Source organism: Cryptomeria japonica, chromosome 8 (assembly GCF_030272615.1).
Source record: "Cryptomeria japonica chromosome 8, Sugi_1.0, whole genome shotgun sequence".
Taxonomy (NCBI): Eukaryota; Viridiplantae; Streptophyta; class Pinopsida; order Cupressales; family Cupressaceae; genus Cryptomeria; species Cryptomeria japonica.
In genome coordinates, this window is record NC_081412.1 from 488,122,244 (window position 1) to 488,140,377 (window position 18,134).

At 34.2% G+C, this 18,134-nt stretch overlaps 1 protein-coding gene across 1 annotated transcript; it reads right to left on the reverse strand.

The window, feature by feature from the left end:
- Positions 1-2,555: 2,555 nt before the first annotated feature.
- On the reverse strand, positions 2,556-3,649 carry LOC131077258 (protein HOTHEAD-like). The gene is made up of 3 exons (XM_058014709.2): positions 3,447-3,649; positions 3,096-3,358; positions 2,556-2,975 (listed from the first exon to the last, which is right to left on the reverse strand). Exons 1-3 carry the CDS (start codon positions 3,517-3,519, stop codon positions 2,556-2,558), a joined length of 756 nt encoding a protein of 251 aa, XP_057870692.2. The 5' UTR covers positions 3,520-3,649.
- Positions 3,650-18,134: the final 14,485 nt, after the last annotated feature.

Genomic DNA, 18,134 nt, shown 5'->3' on the forward strand with positions numbered 1-18,134 from the left:
AAACCTTACCCACAATCAAATGATACTACTGCAGATAGTATGTGAATACAAATGGGGTCTGCACATGCAGAAAGGCCAACCGCCTAGAGCTCACTGCTCAATCACAAAATAGGAGTCACACTGACTACAATTGGATGGTTAAATCCAATGATAATGTACTACTCAAAGTAGCATCTCCAATGCTGGATTCGGTACCAGTTAAGCTCTAATAATCACCTTCAAACCTTCCTTGAACCTTCTCTATGGTCTGCTCATATGATCTTCAATATTCGTACATACCAGGTTACAATACCATAAACCATATACCGTTACATTCCTATTCTATTATCTCACAAATGAGATCTTACATATATTCCAAATCCTAAGACCAAATGTGTAGGTCAGCTCACTAAGAATATTACAATAAAATCAATTACAAATAAGTCAAGATGTCATGCATCATGTCGACTCAATACATTTACAACAATATCCAATCAATAAGTCATCTCCATAACGTGTCATGGTGATCTGGAATAGATAATGCATATCGGTCCATAACCTAGACCAATTTGCCAATAACAACAAATATGTCAACCCGATTAGACCAATAACCAAAATACCAAAACTAAGTATCCAAACCATGTCTTTGACATAACCAAGTGATTTCCAGATGACAACAAGTCATCCTTAGTGTCGCTGAGCAATATACCGGTGACCGTGCATAGGTCACCGAACATGCCAGTGAACACAATATGTTGGTTCATCATAACCATAGATCTCCAGAAGGATAATTGTCGACATCAATGACAAAACTAATGAAACACATCCATAATACCAACATGGTGCATGCTAGAGATAACCACAATCTATACTTGTGTGGTGTATAAGAGCTAAATGTGTGTGTGGCACAATCAAGAGTTAGGTATGTTGTACATAGAAATGACATATACTTGATCCAATCATTGTATGAACATGGAAAGTTGGAATGACATGGTTCTTATGTGGTTTTGTGTATGTTTTCATACTAATGTTTGCATGGAACTTAAACTTGATGTGAATGCATTTATTATCATTCTATTATAATGGATAAAATAAAATAAACACAATCTCAATGAATAGTTACGATTTAAAAACAAGTTAAGCTATCTAATATAAGATAAGAAGATGAAATATCTTTATCTCTAGAAAAGTGTTATACATATGTAGTGTTATTAGGAATTAACCCTTGAGGATTTGGTTTGGGATCTAAGGATGACCCCATCTTTAGGAGCTTGCCTCATTCTAGTGTGAGTATTAGAGTGGTGGTATAGAGTTTTCACAACACTTGTCGTCAAATAGGTTATGAAGTTGGAAAATCTAAATTAAATAGAAGATGCTCGGTTAATTTAGTTAGGACATATGAATTGAAAAAAAAAAATAGTTGTAACTAAAGGGTAATGATTATAGAGCTCCTTAATCCATTAGTGATTTTTTTCTCATCTATAGCCTTGGTCGAGAGTGGTTTAATCTCCCAAGCCTCCTATTAGATTGAACTAGGCTAGTAAGTGTAGTGTAATCTGCCAAATTTAAAATAATCTATCATCTCCAAGACAACATTATTGGAAGCTAACCATTACTCTATCATTAGACATGTCAAATACATTGAGTCGAGCAACTAGGATTAGGTATTTATAGATAATCCTAGGTCATTATTAAGACAACTAGAAAGTACACCATCGTAAATCTAAAATTAGAGAAATAAATTGGTTCATAAAGCATATTTAATTGCATGACGGTACTTCAAACACATCTTTATCAGTAGGTATCATCACATTGTTTTTTTGATCATATACAAATTTTATAATACTTACTCCTAGGAGGTTTGATTGGTAGCAAGAAAGTCTAAGGTCTTCTATAGATATCCTACAATAGACCCCGCTACTCTTATAGCGACTGTTTCTTACATCAAAAGGCATGAGCACATCATAATAAGGTGTCAATGACAACAAACAAAGTTACATCATTAGAACTATATTATGTAGTGTGATCTAGTTTTAAACCTAGTCACTTGGCACAATCAAAGATAAATTAGAATAATAATTGAAAGAGACTCATCAAAAGTTGTATATTCCAGATCACGTTCCAAATGTTGATGGTAAATTACAAAACATCAACAAATGAACATTAAAAATTCAACATAAACATATTATCTCCTATCATTTTTCAAATTTATCATTCTTTTAATATAATTTTAATTATTTAGATTATTTTATCTTTGAACTAATATTATCATTTAGAATAAGAAACTTAAAATGTAGAAATTCTTGTTGAGTCTAAGGTTTCGACATCATAAAGGATGAGATTGAGATCTTAAATCAGAATTGTATTTAGAGTGATTTTGGTGGAATGGGTACCCTCCGACATCAACTCAAAGTAGATATCTTTCAGTCTTTGATTCTTAATCGAAAAAGTTTCAATTTTGATAAAATGGCTACCCTTCAACTGAAAATGGATATCCTCCGATCTTTGATTTCAGAAAAAGTTTCAACCTAAGCATTCTCACTCTATATGAATAGCTAGAAATTGTCTGTGAATGGTTAAAAAACGAGGAGAAGCTGTAAAATACCTTTGGTAGTAAAAAGAATGCGTTGAACCGTTGCATACAGCAAAACTTTAAGTTTTCTTGGATTTGCAGATTGAACAAGAATATCAGCAGCTGTAGAGCGATATCCAGAGTGATTAAAAGTTGTGCCACCAAGCTTAGTGCCAGGGATGTGATCATATGTGGAGCCATTGTAAGGAGAAACACCTGCCTCCAAGAGACCTTTCGCTACTGCATCCTGCCATTCATTTGGGAGAGGTCGATGGGCCACTATACTTTCCACCCAACGATAAGACTGCTCCACCAAGCTTGGCTCCAATCCCATGGCTCTCACCTCACTTGAACTCGCACGTGTGTAGAATCCCGCATTGAGAGAGGTGCCTCCTCCCAACACTCTTGCTCTCGCACTTACCACCTAGCAAACTCTCAGGATTTCAGACACAATTCAGAAAACTAAAAAAGAGATTTGAAATTTGGGTATGTTTAGTTTTACCCATTACTAGCAATCTTTGTGAAGGAAAATGATCACACTCACCCCATCCTCAAAAATAACTTCCTGGGTGGGCGAGTGGGGCGATTCATAGTCCAGCAAATTTGTATGAAAATTTTGAATCTGCGTTATGTTTTCGTTACCAAATGGAGATCCACCTCTTTCCAAGAGAAGAACAGACATATTCTGAGACAGAGTGGCAGCCAGAGTACACCCTGCTGTGCCTCCCCCAACAATAATATAATCGTACTTCAACTTCTTCCATTTCCCACCCTTGTTGGCTTCTTTCAGAAAAGAATGCTTTCCTTCTGCCCAAATACAAAACCAATAAGAAAGAACATAACGTTCAATCCGAGGATTATCATATAAATGAGAAAACAGAGGACAGTAACCAACCTTTTGCAGAGATGCAGAGGAAGTCATGGAAGAGGAAATGGAATATAAGTACGGCGCTTGCTTTACTGCCCATCTCAGCTGCCTTACTGTGTGAAGACAATCAATCAGAATTGACTTACTTTTGTATACAATTGCTGAAACTTCCTGATAGGGAATAGATCTTTATCTCATTAGAGTATGAGGAAAATTTCCTAGTCGATTTAGTTTTCAGAATTAGGCTGGGTTTCATGGAGGAGCTTCTTAAAGTTGATGGAGTAAAAAAATCTAAAGTTGATGGAGGGGCTTCCTAAAAAATTAAGTTCGTTGGGTTTCATGGAGGAGCTTTCTAAAAAATAAAGTTGAGGGAGGGGCTTCCTAAAAAGTAAAATTGGGTTGGGTTTCATGGAGGGGCTTCCTAAAAAATAAAGTTGGGTTGAAGCTGGCAGTACTATGAGTTTCTTAGTGTAGTTCAGCTTAAAAATTTGAGCTCCTAAATTTAAGGGTGTCACTAGTGGTATGAATTTTGTAGTGCAAAACAACTTAAGTTTATTTATTTATTTATTTAATTTATTTTCTCCTCTCAATGTCATATCTTAGACAAAATTGATTGATAAGTTCAACTTACAATAATATTGAGAAGAGAAAATAAATATATTTTTTTTTTTTGCTGATTTTATGTCTTTATCAATTATTATGCTAACAAGTTATTGAATCTTAGATAAAAAAATATTTAAACTAGAATATTATGTTGACTATCAATTTTTAATACCCAATTTTTCTTTGAGAATATAAAAAGACTTGACTTTATTTGAATTCTTATTAGCTTATTGAACCCTAAAAGATAAGGAAAATTCATTAGACAATTCCTAGTGACAATAGAGTAGTGATAGTCATAGTACTATGATAGGACTAATACGGAGTAGTTGTTGGCATATGTCACTCCCGCAATCTAAAATGGACTCTAATAAGAACCTCACTTCATTGCCTCCATAGTAGTGATAATAATGAATAATGATCATGTGCCTTAAATAAAGTGAGTTGATTAGGAAAAAATAAATGTTATGAGATTCAATAAGCCAAGGAGAATGTATTAGGGTTTATCTTTGTGGGTATTTTTTTTATTTTGAGAGAGTAAGATTTTGTTTGGAAATCTAAAAAGTGTTGGAGAGTAAGGTGTGAAGTGGATGTCTTTTATTTTCTGATTGCATGATGGAGATAGATATAACTGATTGATAAGTTAAACTCATAGTGAGTGATATTGAGAGGAGAACATAAATTAAATGTATTTTATTTTTTAATTCCTTTCATGGGACGTCTGTCTTAGTTCTACACCTATCCACAATGGCCTCACCCTTCTGTTCTTCAATTAAACTAGCATACCTATTTATAAAGGAATACACTTATTTTAATATAGGTAAAGTACACTCAAATACATATTTTATTATGGTTATAATACACTCAAAGATATCATATATGTTCATTATTCTACTTAAAAAATTATTATATTGTAATTAATATTAAATTATTATTATATTATTATATTTTTATATTGCTTTTAACCTCTTCACCAAAACAAAAAAATCTATTAAGACTACATTATTATAATTGTATTATCATATTATTATATCATTATATGATTATTACTATAATATTAGATTGATAATTATAGTTTTAACCGATTGCATGATCGATAGATAGAACTAATTGATTTAAGTTAAACTTAGAATGAATGGTAATTGAGAGGAGAAAATAAATAATTTTTTTTCTTCTTTTCATGCATAAAAAAGTGTCACAAATGTGTCAAATTAAATGTTTCTAGTTTTTATTAATGCACATTTTGCATCCATTATGTGAGTGTAATACACCTTTGGCGTAATTAGGTTGTATTAAAATTTTCTCTTTTTGATTTAAACAAGGTGAATTGTATGTCTATATGACAGTTTTGGACATATGTTTTTGTATTACAAACATGTGACATTATACATCTAGATGGCTTTCTTGTACATATATTGTACTTTCACCAACATATAACATTGTATGCTTATATGAATTTTTGGTTAATACAAATTTGTTTTTACAAATGATTATTTCATTAAATGAATAATTACAAAAGTATAAAAAAATGGAATTAAGTACACGTGTTTGATTATAAATGGAGTTGTTTGTATTGACATTTGATCATGTATTGTACATAATCTATCAATACTTGTCTTTTTTATGGATTATGATGAAATTGTCTATGGTCTTATGCATCACCTTCTTCACCTTTCTATCTAAGTGTGCTCAAGCCTATAGAATGTCATCACAAACCTTTTTAATGATTTTTCAAATTCATATGATTGTCATGTGTGCCTTGGAGAGATTTCACTCTCATTTGACTCCATTTTCCTTTTCAACTATCAATACAAACCTACATGTAAATTGTCCCTCATGAACATCTCTTATACGGTTTATGGAATACAAATTTATTGTCTTTGTTAGGCCCAATATGGAAAGCTAATGTACTGAGAGGGGAGGGGTGAATCAGTACTCCAAAAAATTTCTTCAATAATAACCTTAATGTTATGCATAAATAGAATAGTGCAGTAACATAAAATAAAGTTAAAACAAATAGATAACAATCATACATGATTCATTCCATAACACATATATTTTGGTTACGCAGAAACTCTTGGTTAGAGAGAAAAACTATGGTGGGGATGGCACCCACAACTTCACTACTGCAATAATAAAGAATGCTCGGTCAGAGCTACATTTAGCTATTTTTGATAGCTTACCCTGTTAGGAGTAACAAGATCTGTTAGATCTACCTTGCTAAAGGATTTTACAACATTTATTATGATTGTTGCACCTGGTTAGAGGCTTTACAATTTATAGACTTGGTTAGAGTCTTTTACCCTGTTAAAGGTTTCTCTTTCAATCTTCACAATATTACAATAAAATTATTACAAATATCTACAACTTTACATTTGAAATGTTATAGCAGATTCTATGTGCTCAGAATAAGATTACCTTGCTTACAGCATACCTCGGTAACCCATATAGTAACTCGGTAAACCCTTCTATTTACTTTGTTCTTTGATTGTTCTCTGAAAACCTTCTCGGTGACCTCTGTGTCTCTGTAACAGTCTTCCTTCATTCATACATGCACTTCACTTATGCTGTATATATAGATCTCTTAAAACGGTGATCCAATTCATTACTTCGATCTTACAAACAAGATTCCTCGAATGAATAACTAAACAAAATATTTCATTGGTTAGATTGATCTCAAAATCATACACAGTCTTCTGGTGCAATTTCCAATGTAATAATGGTTAGATGTGCCTTGATCTTGTAACACGTTTTCATATGCATGTCTAGGTTCAATGTATCTGGTAACACGTTTCACTCGGTGTATGTCAACTTGGTGTGTCATCTTTACTGCTCGGTAGTCTCAAAAAGATACTCGGTAGACAGCTCGGTGTATACTGTGTTCTGTAACTGCTTTCTTTTGTAACCGACTAGACTATGCATACCGACTTCTCTATGTATATACCGACTGCATGATTTGGTAGTGCTAACCGACTAGAATGTATAGTATGACTTTGAATATAAAACTAATGGCAACTTGATAAGTAGTAACAATCTCCCCTTTTGACATTAGTTGAGATGTTTGACAAAAAACTACTTTGAAAGTCATAACTCAAAAATTTATATACTTGCAAAATGACTATACTTGACAGTAAATACAATAGTCAATGAAATAGTATATTCAGATATACTCCCCTTATCATTATTCTGTACATAACTCTGATTTTGCATGCTCGGTTCTATGCTTGTGTGCTCTGCATACTCTGTATACTCTGTTCGGTATACTCCCCTGTATACAATACTCAAAACTGTATTATCAAAACTGTATCACTCCCTAAATATAGTATATTACTCCCCTTATGTAGTATTACTCCCCTTTTTTGACAAACATCAAAAACTTAATTGCCATCCAGGGGCGGTAACTGATCAAAAATATATTTATACTTCTTCCGAGTGTCAGTGAGTGCGACTGAGAGTGCATCCTTTACACTTTCCATTAAAGAATTTTGTGCTTGAATATCAGCCAATAGTGATATTAAGCCATCAAGAGTGCTTCCCTCTTGTGTAGTAGATAGGCGTGTAGCTCTAGTAATCTGTTCCTGAACTGATGAGAGATGAGGAAGGAATAATGTCTGGAGGGTCATTATATCCATCCTAATCTTATGCTCTTCATTTCTGAGTTCTAACTGTTGAGCCATGAGCTGTTGAAGCTTGGTATAAAAATTCTGAACAGAATTGGGATCTGTGGTCAACTTATTTGAGAGATCGGTGATCTCTTTCTCAATTGCATCAGTTTTATTCTGGATATCTTTAATAAATAAGGAAAATGTACAAAGTTTCTAAAATAAATAAAGAATATGCTTGAGTTGAGGGGACAACTCAGCAATGAATTTGACAAGCTTGACTTTTCCAATAGCTAGAGCTTTTTGTACCTCTTCAATCATTTTTGCAGTAAGCTCTTTACCTTTTAGCTTGCTCAAGTACTCAGATGCATCAACTCCAGATGTTTCTATTTGAGTAAGGAGTTCATCTAGTTGAATGTGGATGGCTACATTGGTTGACACTGTAGCTGATGGTAGCATTTCTGTTAGCAGTGTCTTCACCTTCTGTAGTACTTTATTCCTCTTTTGAATGGCCATTTGTTTTTCTTGTCCGGCCTTTGCTTTGCATAGTTCACCGAAATCAATAAGTTCTTGTCCCTTTAATTTTGAAATATCCATATTGGGAAACACTATCGGTTTAGTTAAATCAACTTTAAAACTATGCTTTTTCACCTTCTTCTCTTTACCTTTGGTCGATTGTACCAAGACAATTGCTTGTGAGGCTTGCTGACCCTCGGTAGGTTGCTCGGTAGAGGCAACACTTTGCTCGGTTCCTGTAGCCATTGTGGTGTCCTTGGGTGTCTCGGTACTGGGGGTCTCAGCTGTAACATTTCCAGTGCTTAACGGTGCTTGAGAGATCTTTTCTTGAGTTGTACCTTCTGTTGCTTCAGACTGGTGACCTTCGGTGCCTTGTGTTGTATCTTTAGGAGCTTCGGTAGAGACAGGTGGCTTGATCAGTGGATAAGGCTGAACTTGTTCTAAGACAGATTCGCTAGATACAAGTTTTGCATAGGAAGTGCCTTCTATCATTTCCTGCTTCGGTGCTTCTGCATCCATGACATCTTCATCAATTTGAATAGTGTCAGCCGGGTCTTTCTTGGTAGCGTCAGGACCTTGCTCGGTGACATCAGGATCTTGTTCGGTGACATCAACAATTTCAACTTGAGATTGTTCACCGATATCCTTTAGTTTGAAGATTTCCTGCCACTTGGCTTTTGTTTCATTTTCTACATCAATATATAGCCCATTCATCAATTTCAAGGCTCTCTATTTGACAAGAAATTTAGAATTGTAGGTTGTCAAATGCTCCTTTATTTCTGCTACAAACATATCAGGAAATAGATGGACTAGACTTCATTCTCTAATTTGTTTCTCTAAGTCCATTGCATATTTCCACCTGTTATCAATATGTAAGTACAATTCACTCGGAAGTGACTTTACTAGTTCTAATGGAGCTAGCCGAAACTTTAGAAGTGTGCAAAAGACAACTTCTTCAATTTGTCACTTCTCATCATTATTCCTAGTCTCATACTTGACATATCTAAATCCTGCAAATCCCCCATATTCTTTAAGATTGGCACAAAAGTTTTCAACACTATGAATATTTACCTTTTTGCTCTTTACAATCTAGAATTTGTTGGCATCTTCTGATTCTGTATCACTAGACTCTTTTGCCAAAATGAGTCTTCGAGTAGATTTCTTGTAGGTCTTGGTTACCTTGGGAACAGTAACACTCTTTTGTTTCTTACTCGGTGATGCAGCTGATGCTCTAGTGTTAGGTCTCTTTGTTGGTGGAGTCGGTAGGGCCTTTGAAGTGTCAAGTTTCTTTCTTTTTAACACTTTACCCTTAGGCAACTCGGTACTCAATGTTATTGCTGCCTCTTGAGCTTCTGATTCCTCTTCGGTAATGGCAAGAGTGCCTTTGACAAGTGTAGAGGAGGATTCTTCTCTGAATTTCTCAGATAAAATCTTTATCATCTTTGTAGCCGTTCTTGTAGCTTTAGGTACTACAATGCTCATTTTCACTTTTTCCTTCACTTCTTCATAAGTTCCATATCTCAGTTCAGTAGCATGCCTTGGCAGTGTGAGATATACATCAATTTGTTGTTGTGTGATATCATAGTCAATCTCGTAACCCATTGGTGGCAAAGATTGAGTCCTTGGTTCTACAGCACTCACATCGCAGTAATCGGTGTCTACCTCAAAACATATATCATCCTTATATTTCTCTACCAGCTGTGGTGGAATCCGGTACCTGTTGTGCATCTTTTCTTGAAATTTGCTGAAGTATTCATCCATGATATCATTAAAATTATTTCCCAATCTCTTGATAAAGTCATTAATTTGATGGGTGATAGGTCGGTGTAGCTCCCAAACTACTTTACCGACTGAGGGAAAGAACTTCTCAAAGTAGAAAAACATGCATACAAGAAGTGAACCAAACTTCAGTGTATTTGCCGAGTTGTTCTTTTTCGACTTCCTTATTGTGTTCAGGTTCTCAAACAAGTTCTTCAGTAGCACTTCACATAAACCAACTTTCATTCCCTTTTTCATTATTTTATAGGCTAAGTCAACTGCTACACAGGGTACACTGTTTTCCCTTGCTGATTGGAAGAAACAGTAACCAATTACTCTAATTGCAAATTTAAGTTCTGCGTCAGTGACATTATTTAGTTTCAGTCCTCGGTAATCAGATTCTACTCCAGTTAAACTAATTAACTCCTTCTGTGATATCATTTTCTGTGCTCATGCATGATCATGGATAGGATACCCGATGATCACATGAATGATTTCCTTAGTGATTTTGAATGGTTGCTCCTCTAGCCACATAAAATCATCATGAACTCTGCTTAAAAAAAACTTAACCCACTAGGGTTTGAACACACAGGGATAGGCTAGGGCTTCAGTTAATCCCTTGATTTTGATATGCTCAAACTTGCTATCCATTTTTCCATCTGTACATAGCTCATCATATGTGTCACTAATCTCAACCTGACCGAGTTCTTCAACACAGCATTTGGTGAAGAATCTAACATCTTCAACTAACAAGACTCGATCCGGGATGAGTGAAAAGGCAATTTTGTCATCCGGTTCAGAGGCAACTTTAGGAGTCAAAGTGTATTTCAATGAGGGCTTCTCCACATTCTTGACAACTACGGGATCTTGGATCTTGGGTGCCATTTGTAAATTCCAGATAAAACTTAGCAAACTATCCTTAGGGTTTGACGGTTTACAAACAACAGACGCTTCACACTTGGTAGATAATAGCAATTTGACAAGATAGGAAAACCAACTTATTAGTGATGAGATTTGATGTAAATACCATGGATTCACTTTGAATGAAGTTTTGATTGCCTTGATTCGCTTTGCTCTGCTCTTTTGAAAACTTGGTCAATGGAAATGACCGCGAAAATACCTTTAAGTACACAAAATACCTTATCGGGCTCCATGTGAGTTAGGTCAAAACATTAAATGCACTCGGTTTACCTTTAACTGATTTACTCCCCTTTTTTTTCATTTTAACTGAGTAACCAAATTTCCTTGTTTACTGACTTAACAGGCGTCCTGTATTCACCGACTTGACAGGTTTCCTGTAAAGTACTTTTGATAGAATTTCAAACTTACTAATGCATCTTAACTATGCAGATTTTGAATTTAGTACATAATAGAATAGGAACTGTTATGATTTTAACCTTTAGAGAATGCAGTCCCTTCATACCTTTGCTGATTAATTTGTAATAGGTGCACCTAACTCGGTAGGTAAGGTGCTTTCTTCATCTGACATGATTTCCTTCTTTTTCCAAATCATCTTGAATTTTTCTTTTATCTCTTCAGTGTCTCCTCTAGGTTGATCTCTGCAATCTCCAGCTAAATGTCCAACTTTGTGACAATGAAAGCATGCCATACCAGGATTTCTCCATGATCTTCGAATGTTCATTCCAAACCTTATAAAATAGTTGGCACTTATATGTCCATATCTTCCACAACATTCGCACCATATCCTTGTATTGTAATCCCATGGTACTGCTGCATATTGTCGGTAAGGATCTATGTGAGTTCGGTAACCACTAGTGTTTGCTCGGTGTGCAGACCACATGTGGTTCTTTTGCTTAAACCAACACTTCTCGGTACTATGTCCATATCTATTGCAGTTTTTACAAAAACCTTTGAATTTTGCCTTCTGATAGTTGTTAATAGACTTTGTCCTACATTGATTAGATGTGTGACCATATTTATTGCAATTGTAACAATAATCATTTGACTTAGTGATATTCGGTTGCTTACCTTTTCTGATCTGGCATATGTTGGCAGTATGACCTTGATTTCCACAGTAGTAGAAAATAGGCTTCTTCCTTTTGATTTTATTCCTGTTTCCAGCTTGCTTTGATGATTCTCCTCTCTCGGTAGTATGAATTTCTTTCTCAGTAGAGTCTTTTCCTTTGTAACCAAGTCCTGCATCTTTGTTGGGTCTTCTTGTATTCAGTTTCTCATCCAACATCTTTGATGCTTCATAACTCTTCTTCAATGTTTCTTTGGATTTCTTCTCTGTTTCAAGTTCATCAGTCAACCTTGATACTTCAAGTTTCAATGCTTGATTCTCATCATTCTTCAGAATTGCTTCATGATGTGCATAACCTAGTTGATATGTCATATTTTGTTGAATCTCAGTTAACCTTATGATTTCATCATTCTTATCAGATACTAAGACTTCAAGTTGTTGTTTCTCTCTTTGTAGATCTCTTGCTTTATCCTATGTTGTCCTCAATGCATCTAGATTTTCAGTCATCTGTGTACTGAAATGTTCATGTTCTCTTTTCATTTCTTTTAGTTGATCAGCCAATGCTTTGTTCTTTTATTTCAATACTCCAATCATTTCTTCAGTCTCTTCAGATATACTATTTTTAGATGATGTTTCAACTTGTTCCACTAACTCTTGAAAATCCTGCAAGTCATCAGATAATCTTCTTCTTACTTTCAGAGATTTTTGCATTTGCCTTTGAATGTCTGCAATCACTTGATTTGCATGATCTAGCTCTTCTTGTAGATACACAATCCTCTAAGATTGTTTATAGACTTCCATTGATAAGATCTTTCTCTTTAGGTAGTTAAACCCTTTTCCAAGATTCAAGCTCTGATACCAATTGTTAGGCCCAATATGGAAAGCTAATGTACTGAGAGGGGAGGGGTGAATCAGTACTCCAAAACTTTTCTTCAATAATAACCTTACTGTTATGCATAAACAAAATAGTGCAGTAACATAAAATAAAGTTAAAACAAATAGATAACAATCATACATGATTTATTCCATAACACATATATTTTGGTTACGCAAAAACTCTTGGTTAGAGAGAAAAACTGTGGTGGGGATGGCACCCACAACTTCACTACTACAATAATAAAGAATGCTCGGTCAGAGCTACATTTAGCTATTTCTGATAGCTTAGCCTATTAGGAGTAACAAGATCTGTTAGATCTACCTTGCTAAAGGATTTTACAACATTTATTATGAATGTTGCACCTGGTTAGAGGCTTTATAATTTATCGACTTGGTTAGAGTCTTTTACCCTGTTAAAGGTTTCTCTTTCAATCTTCACAATATTACAATAAAATTATTACAAATATCTGCAACTTTACATCTGAAATGTTATAGCAGATTCTATGTGCTCAGATAAGATTACCTTGCTTACAGCATACCTCGGTAACCCATATAGTAACTCGGTAAACCCTTCTGTTTACTCTATTCTTCGACTGTTCTCTGAAAACCTTCTCGTGACCTTTGTGTCTCTGTAACAGTCTTCCTTCAATCATACATGCACTTCACTTATGCTGTATATATAGATCTCTTAAAACAGTCATCCAATTCATTGCTTCGATCTTACAAACAAGATTCCTCGAATGAATAACTAAACAAAATATTTCATTGGTTAGATTGATCTCAAAATCATACACAATCTTCTGGTACAATTTCCAATGTAATAGCGGTTAGATGTGCCTCGATCTTGTAACACGTTTTCATATGCATGTCCAGGTTCAATGTATCTGGTAACACGTTTCACTCGGTGTATGTCAACTTGGTGTGTCATCTTTACTGCTCGGTAGTCTCAAAAAGATACTCGGTAGACAGCTCGGTGTATACTGTGTTCTGTAACTGCTTTCTTTTGTAACCGACTAGACTGTGCATACCTACTTTTCTATGTATATACCGACTGCATGATTCAGTAGTGCTAACCGACTAGAATGTATAGTATGACTTTGAATATAAAACTAATGGCAACTTGATAAGTAGTAATAGTCTTCACCACTATCTTTCATGAGTCTTTTTTTTTTTGACATTTCAACTTTCTACTTCATCAAGTTCATCCTTATCCAGTATAATATCTAGACGGGTTTTTTAAATATATGTTTAGCAATTTTGATATGTCACAAGTGGACATGTTTTCCTAATTCAATCCATATGTAATATAGTTTCAAATAGTAAGAAAACAAATTAGAATGAGTATGCACCCTTAGATTCATTTTTTTAAGCACCAAATTAATGTGTTCTTTGAATTTTTATGTTCCTTGTAATACTCTTAATTGAGTAGGAATGAGAGAATGAAAGAGATGAAAATGATGTAAATGAATGTCTTTAAATACAAGCATATAATATCAAATCATGCAAATGTGTTTTATCAATTCAAAACAAATTGTAAAACAGATTGATGTTGGCTAAATTTAAATTTAAAGTTTGAAATTTTAAGAGTAAGTCTATAAGGTCCACCCCATATCCATGGAAATGATCCTAGACATGAAATGATCATATTAGATTAGGTGATAGATGTATGAATAAGCATGATGAATGCATAATCTTATTGAATATATCTAATTATGTGCATGTAAGAACATATACATATTAATGTATGCAATGTGTGTGTATTATAAAAGGTAAAAGAGTAGGGGGATGAAACCAACTTAAGATTATGTTGGACATTTGCTCCCCGACCCACATTATGTAAACGTACACCAACACCGTGATAAACCTGCACTTATCATCAATCTATTTTTTTGGAAGTGATTGAAGAACCTACAAGACTGCCCATTGTTGGCACTAAGAAATGATTGAAAAGAAATGGAAGTGATTGAAGAACCCACAGCTTTTGCAATGCGACAATGTCACAATGTTATTGAAATTTTCTTGACTAATATTAATGTCCACATCATTTTGGTCATTTCACTCGCCCCTATAATCAGAATAATCAAAATTAATCATAACTAAGAATAAATGTAATGAGATTCAATAAGAAAAGGATAATGTATTAGAGTTTATCTTTATGGACATTATTTTTTCATTTTGATAGAATAATATATTGTTTAGAAATCTGTATGGATATTATTTTTTTCATTTTGATAAAATAATATATTGTTTGGAAATTTGTAATGTCCTCATTTTCGTGAGCATCAGAGTTCGAGGGACTAGCCTATCACTTGGACTCTCATAGACTAATATGTTTGGATAGAGAGTCTCAATGGCAGTTAATGGAGATTGTCAGTCACTCCATGTCTTCAGTTTAGTCTCAAGTTTAGTTCCAGGCCTTTGTATATCAATGTTTGAGCTTAGTTGAGGAACTTACTATTTATAGTAAGTCAATCTGACAGTGAAGCTATTTTCAGTCAGGGCACCTGGACACATGGGGGTCATACAGTGTTGATCGAGCTTCAAATGCCTCGTCAAAAGACTGAATATTGAGGGAGATATTAATATTTTAGTGGTTAAGTTATTTAATTAACGTATATGGATATTATAAAGTCATAAAGTGACTTTATATAAATAAAAAAGCCACTTAAATATTATAAAGTGACTTTGAAAATCATGTAAATGAAAAAGTTCGCCCAGATTCATTTTATAACTATGCAAAGTAATTAAAATATATTTAATGTATTTTAAAAGGCAAATGGGCATACTTTCTTGGAATTCATGTCATTTGGGGGTTATAAGGGAAAAAAGCAATTCAACCTCAATTGATTATTGATTATTTGACATTGCTTGGCTTTTGCTCTGTGGATTTTTGAGACAAGGGTTTCATAGAGTTTGCTATTGAAGAATGATAATTCTTCATGGATCTATGATTTTGAGGCTATGACATATCAGCTAAATTATTGCAATTGAGAGGGCTTCATTTAGGAGTCTTACTGTGTTTCATTAGAAGTTATTTCCTTCAGTTATTTGCAAATTTTTGAATAAGGGAAGGGGCATTCAAGTTTAGATGCCCCAATTTGTAGCATTTTCAATCCAATAAGTCAATTGTACCATCTCTCTTGCTGGTTGTACATTTTTTAGCTTGGCACGTGAGGTCCAGAACAAGGGCGTTTTGTTCTGGAGGGTTGAAACGTCTTCCTTCTTGCATTCTGGTTGCACCATTCCCAATGCCTAGCACATACAAGTTATTCCATCTCTTTCTTGGCTTGGAGAAATTGCATTCTGGACTTGTGCACCTTGTTTTGTTAGTTTCATAGTTTTGGCTTTCTTATTTAAATAATATGAGGACCTTCAGGTATGTTTTATGTATTAGTTTCAATTATAGCAGTTACTTGATGCTTAATATAATTGCAGTTGCTCTATACTTCTTGTCAATTCAGTTTTATGTGCATTTCATGCCTTGCACACTTGTTATTTTTTTCTTTAAATTCTTCAAAACCTTTGAAAACACAAAAAAAAATCAGCAATAGCATTTCAGGAAAGTTAGAACCAGTAGAGTTATAGGAGAGTAAAGTGTGAAGTGGATGGTTTTTATCATCTAAAGGGAAAACAATAACTAATATTAACTTCATCCTTACTAAGTCTTTGCAAGGGCATCTGGATTCCTTATTATATTCACTTCTTTCAATACATACACATATTCCATTTTAGATTTTGCATTACTTTGTATGTGTATCTTGGAGTCTAGGGGTAGTATAGCATTTGTTGTGCATATATTTTTATATAGTTAGATATGGGTATAGCACCTACTCAATCGCCATGAATAAGAAGCTCTAGCTTCATTAGTGTTGATTATGTGAATATGTATGTGTATAAGTGGAGAAGGAGGAGGGAGAGAGTAAACTGGTCAATAACTCTTCAGTGTCCTTTCTCAACAACTAGAGTTTTCTTGTTCAACGAATGATGAACATATACTTTTTCACTTTCAAACTTTACAAAATATGCTCTTTAATAAATCTATTATGCATCAAATATATTCTAGTTTGTATTTGAAGGATAAATAATTGCACACACCTCACTAATACACAACTCACTTAACCCTTTTATACCACTTCGTGCACCAAAATTGAATGCATTAAACACATAGGTCAACCATATAAAATTAAATTATAATATTAAAATTTTCATGAGTCAGCCATCAATTACACCTCATTCAAAATAGTAAAATTCCATGAGATAGCCTCAAATTAAAGCCAATATAGCAATCTCCCAAGATTTGACATCAACAACCTTTGTCATTAATGGAAATATTTTCAACAATCTCACTTTAACATTAATTACCATATTTATGAGAATCTCCCTTTTTGAACAAAACAGACTTTGAAATGAATGACAAAATTTCCAACAATATCCATATTTACCATTGATGATAACCTTACAAAGAATTAGTCATTTGTAAACGCAACAAGAACATAATACTCCTTTATTGTCACAACCCTCCTTGTTGTTCTCTATATTCCTTTATTGGCATCCAAGGAAGAGTTCTAGTGCTAGGGAAATGTGGTGGGAATACTTCCACACCACCAAAATAACCTTGAAAGACTATCAAGACTGCCTACCTTCAGTGTGACTAGATAAGTAGTATGTTATGATTTTAGGAAACCACTTGAGATAAGAAAGTAACACATGTATGATTGATTAATATTGATACATGTGGCAAGTGAAAACAACACATGTATAGGCAATCAATAACAAATATGCCTACAAAAGCAATCATTGTTTTTGTCAATCAAAAATTTGATCAACCTAACAATAAATTAGTTAGTCAACCCTAGTCAAGTGCTCAATTCTATCAATTGCATAGTAATACCTAGCAAATGTGTAGTTCTATCAATTGCACAACTTTGCATGTCAAAATCATAGTTTCTAAGAACATGAATTTTTATCAATTGCACAAAGGTGCAACAAAACATGTTGTGTGCATAGTTTTACCTAACCCTATCAAAAACATAGTTTTGGCTAACATGTGTACATAAAAACACACATATGCACATCTTTATGCTTCAAAAGTGTCATTGCATGCTGAAAGAAAAAAATGTATCATTCTTCACGTTTGTTAAATCCTTTTTTGTACCCTATTTATGACACCCTAGCAACCTAAGGTTTAGATACATATTGGTTCACCATAGTCCTCTAGCCACTCAAACCGTCACACACACTCAAATTGATGATCTGCTTCCAAAATTATATCCATCTCTTCTCCTTTCTCTTTGTTTGTTTTTCTTTAGGCTCAACTCTAGAGGTGAAGGATGCAAATGAGGAAGGATGAACCCCAAGCACCTATTTATAGGTGTTGTA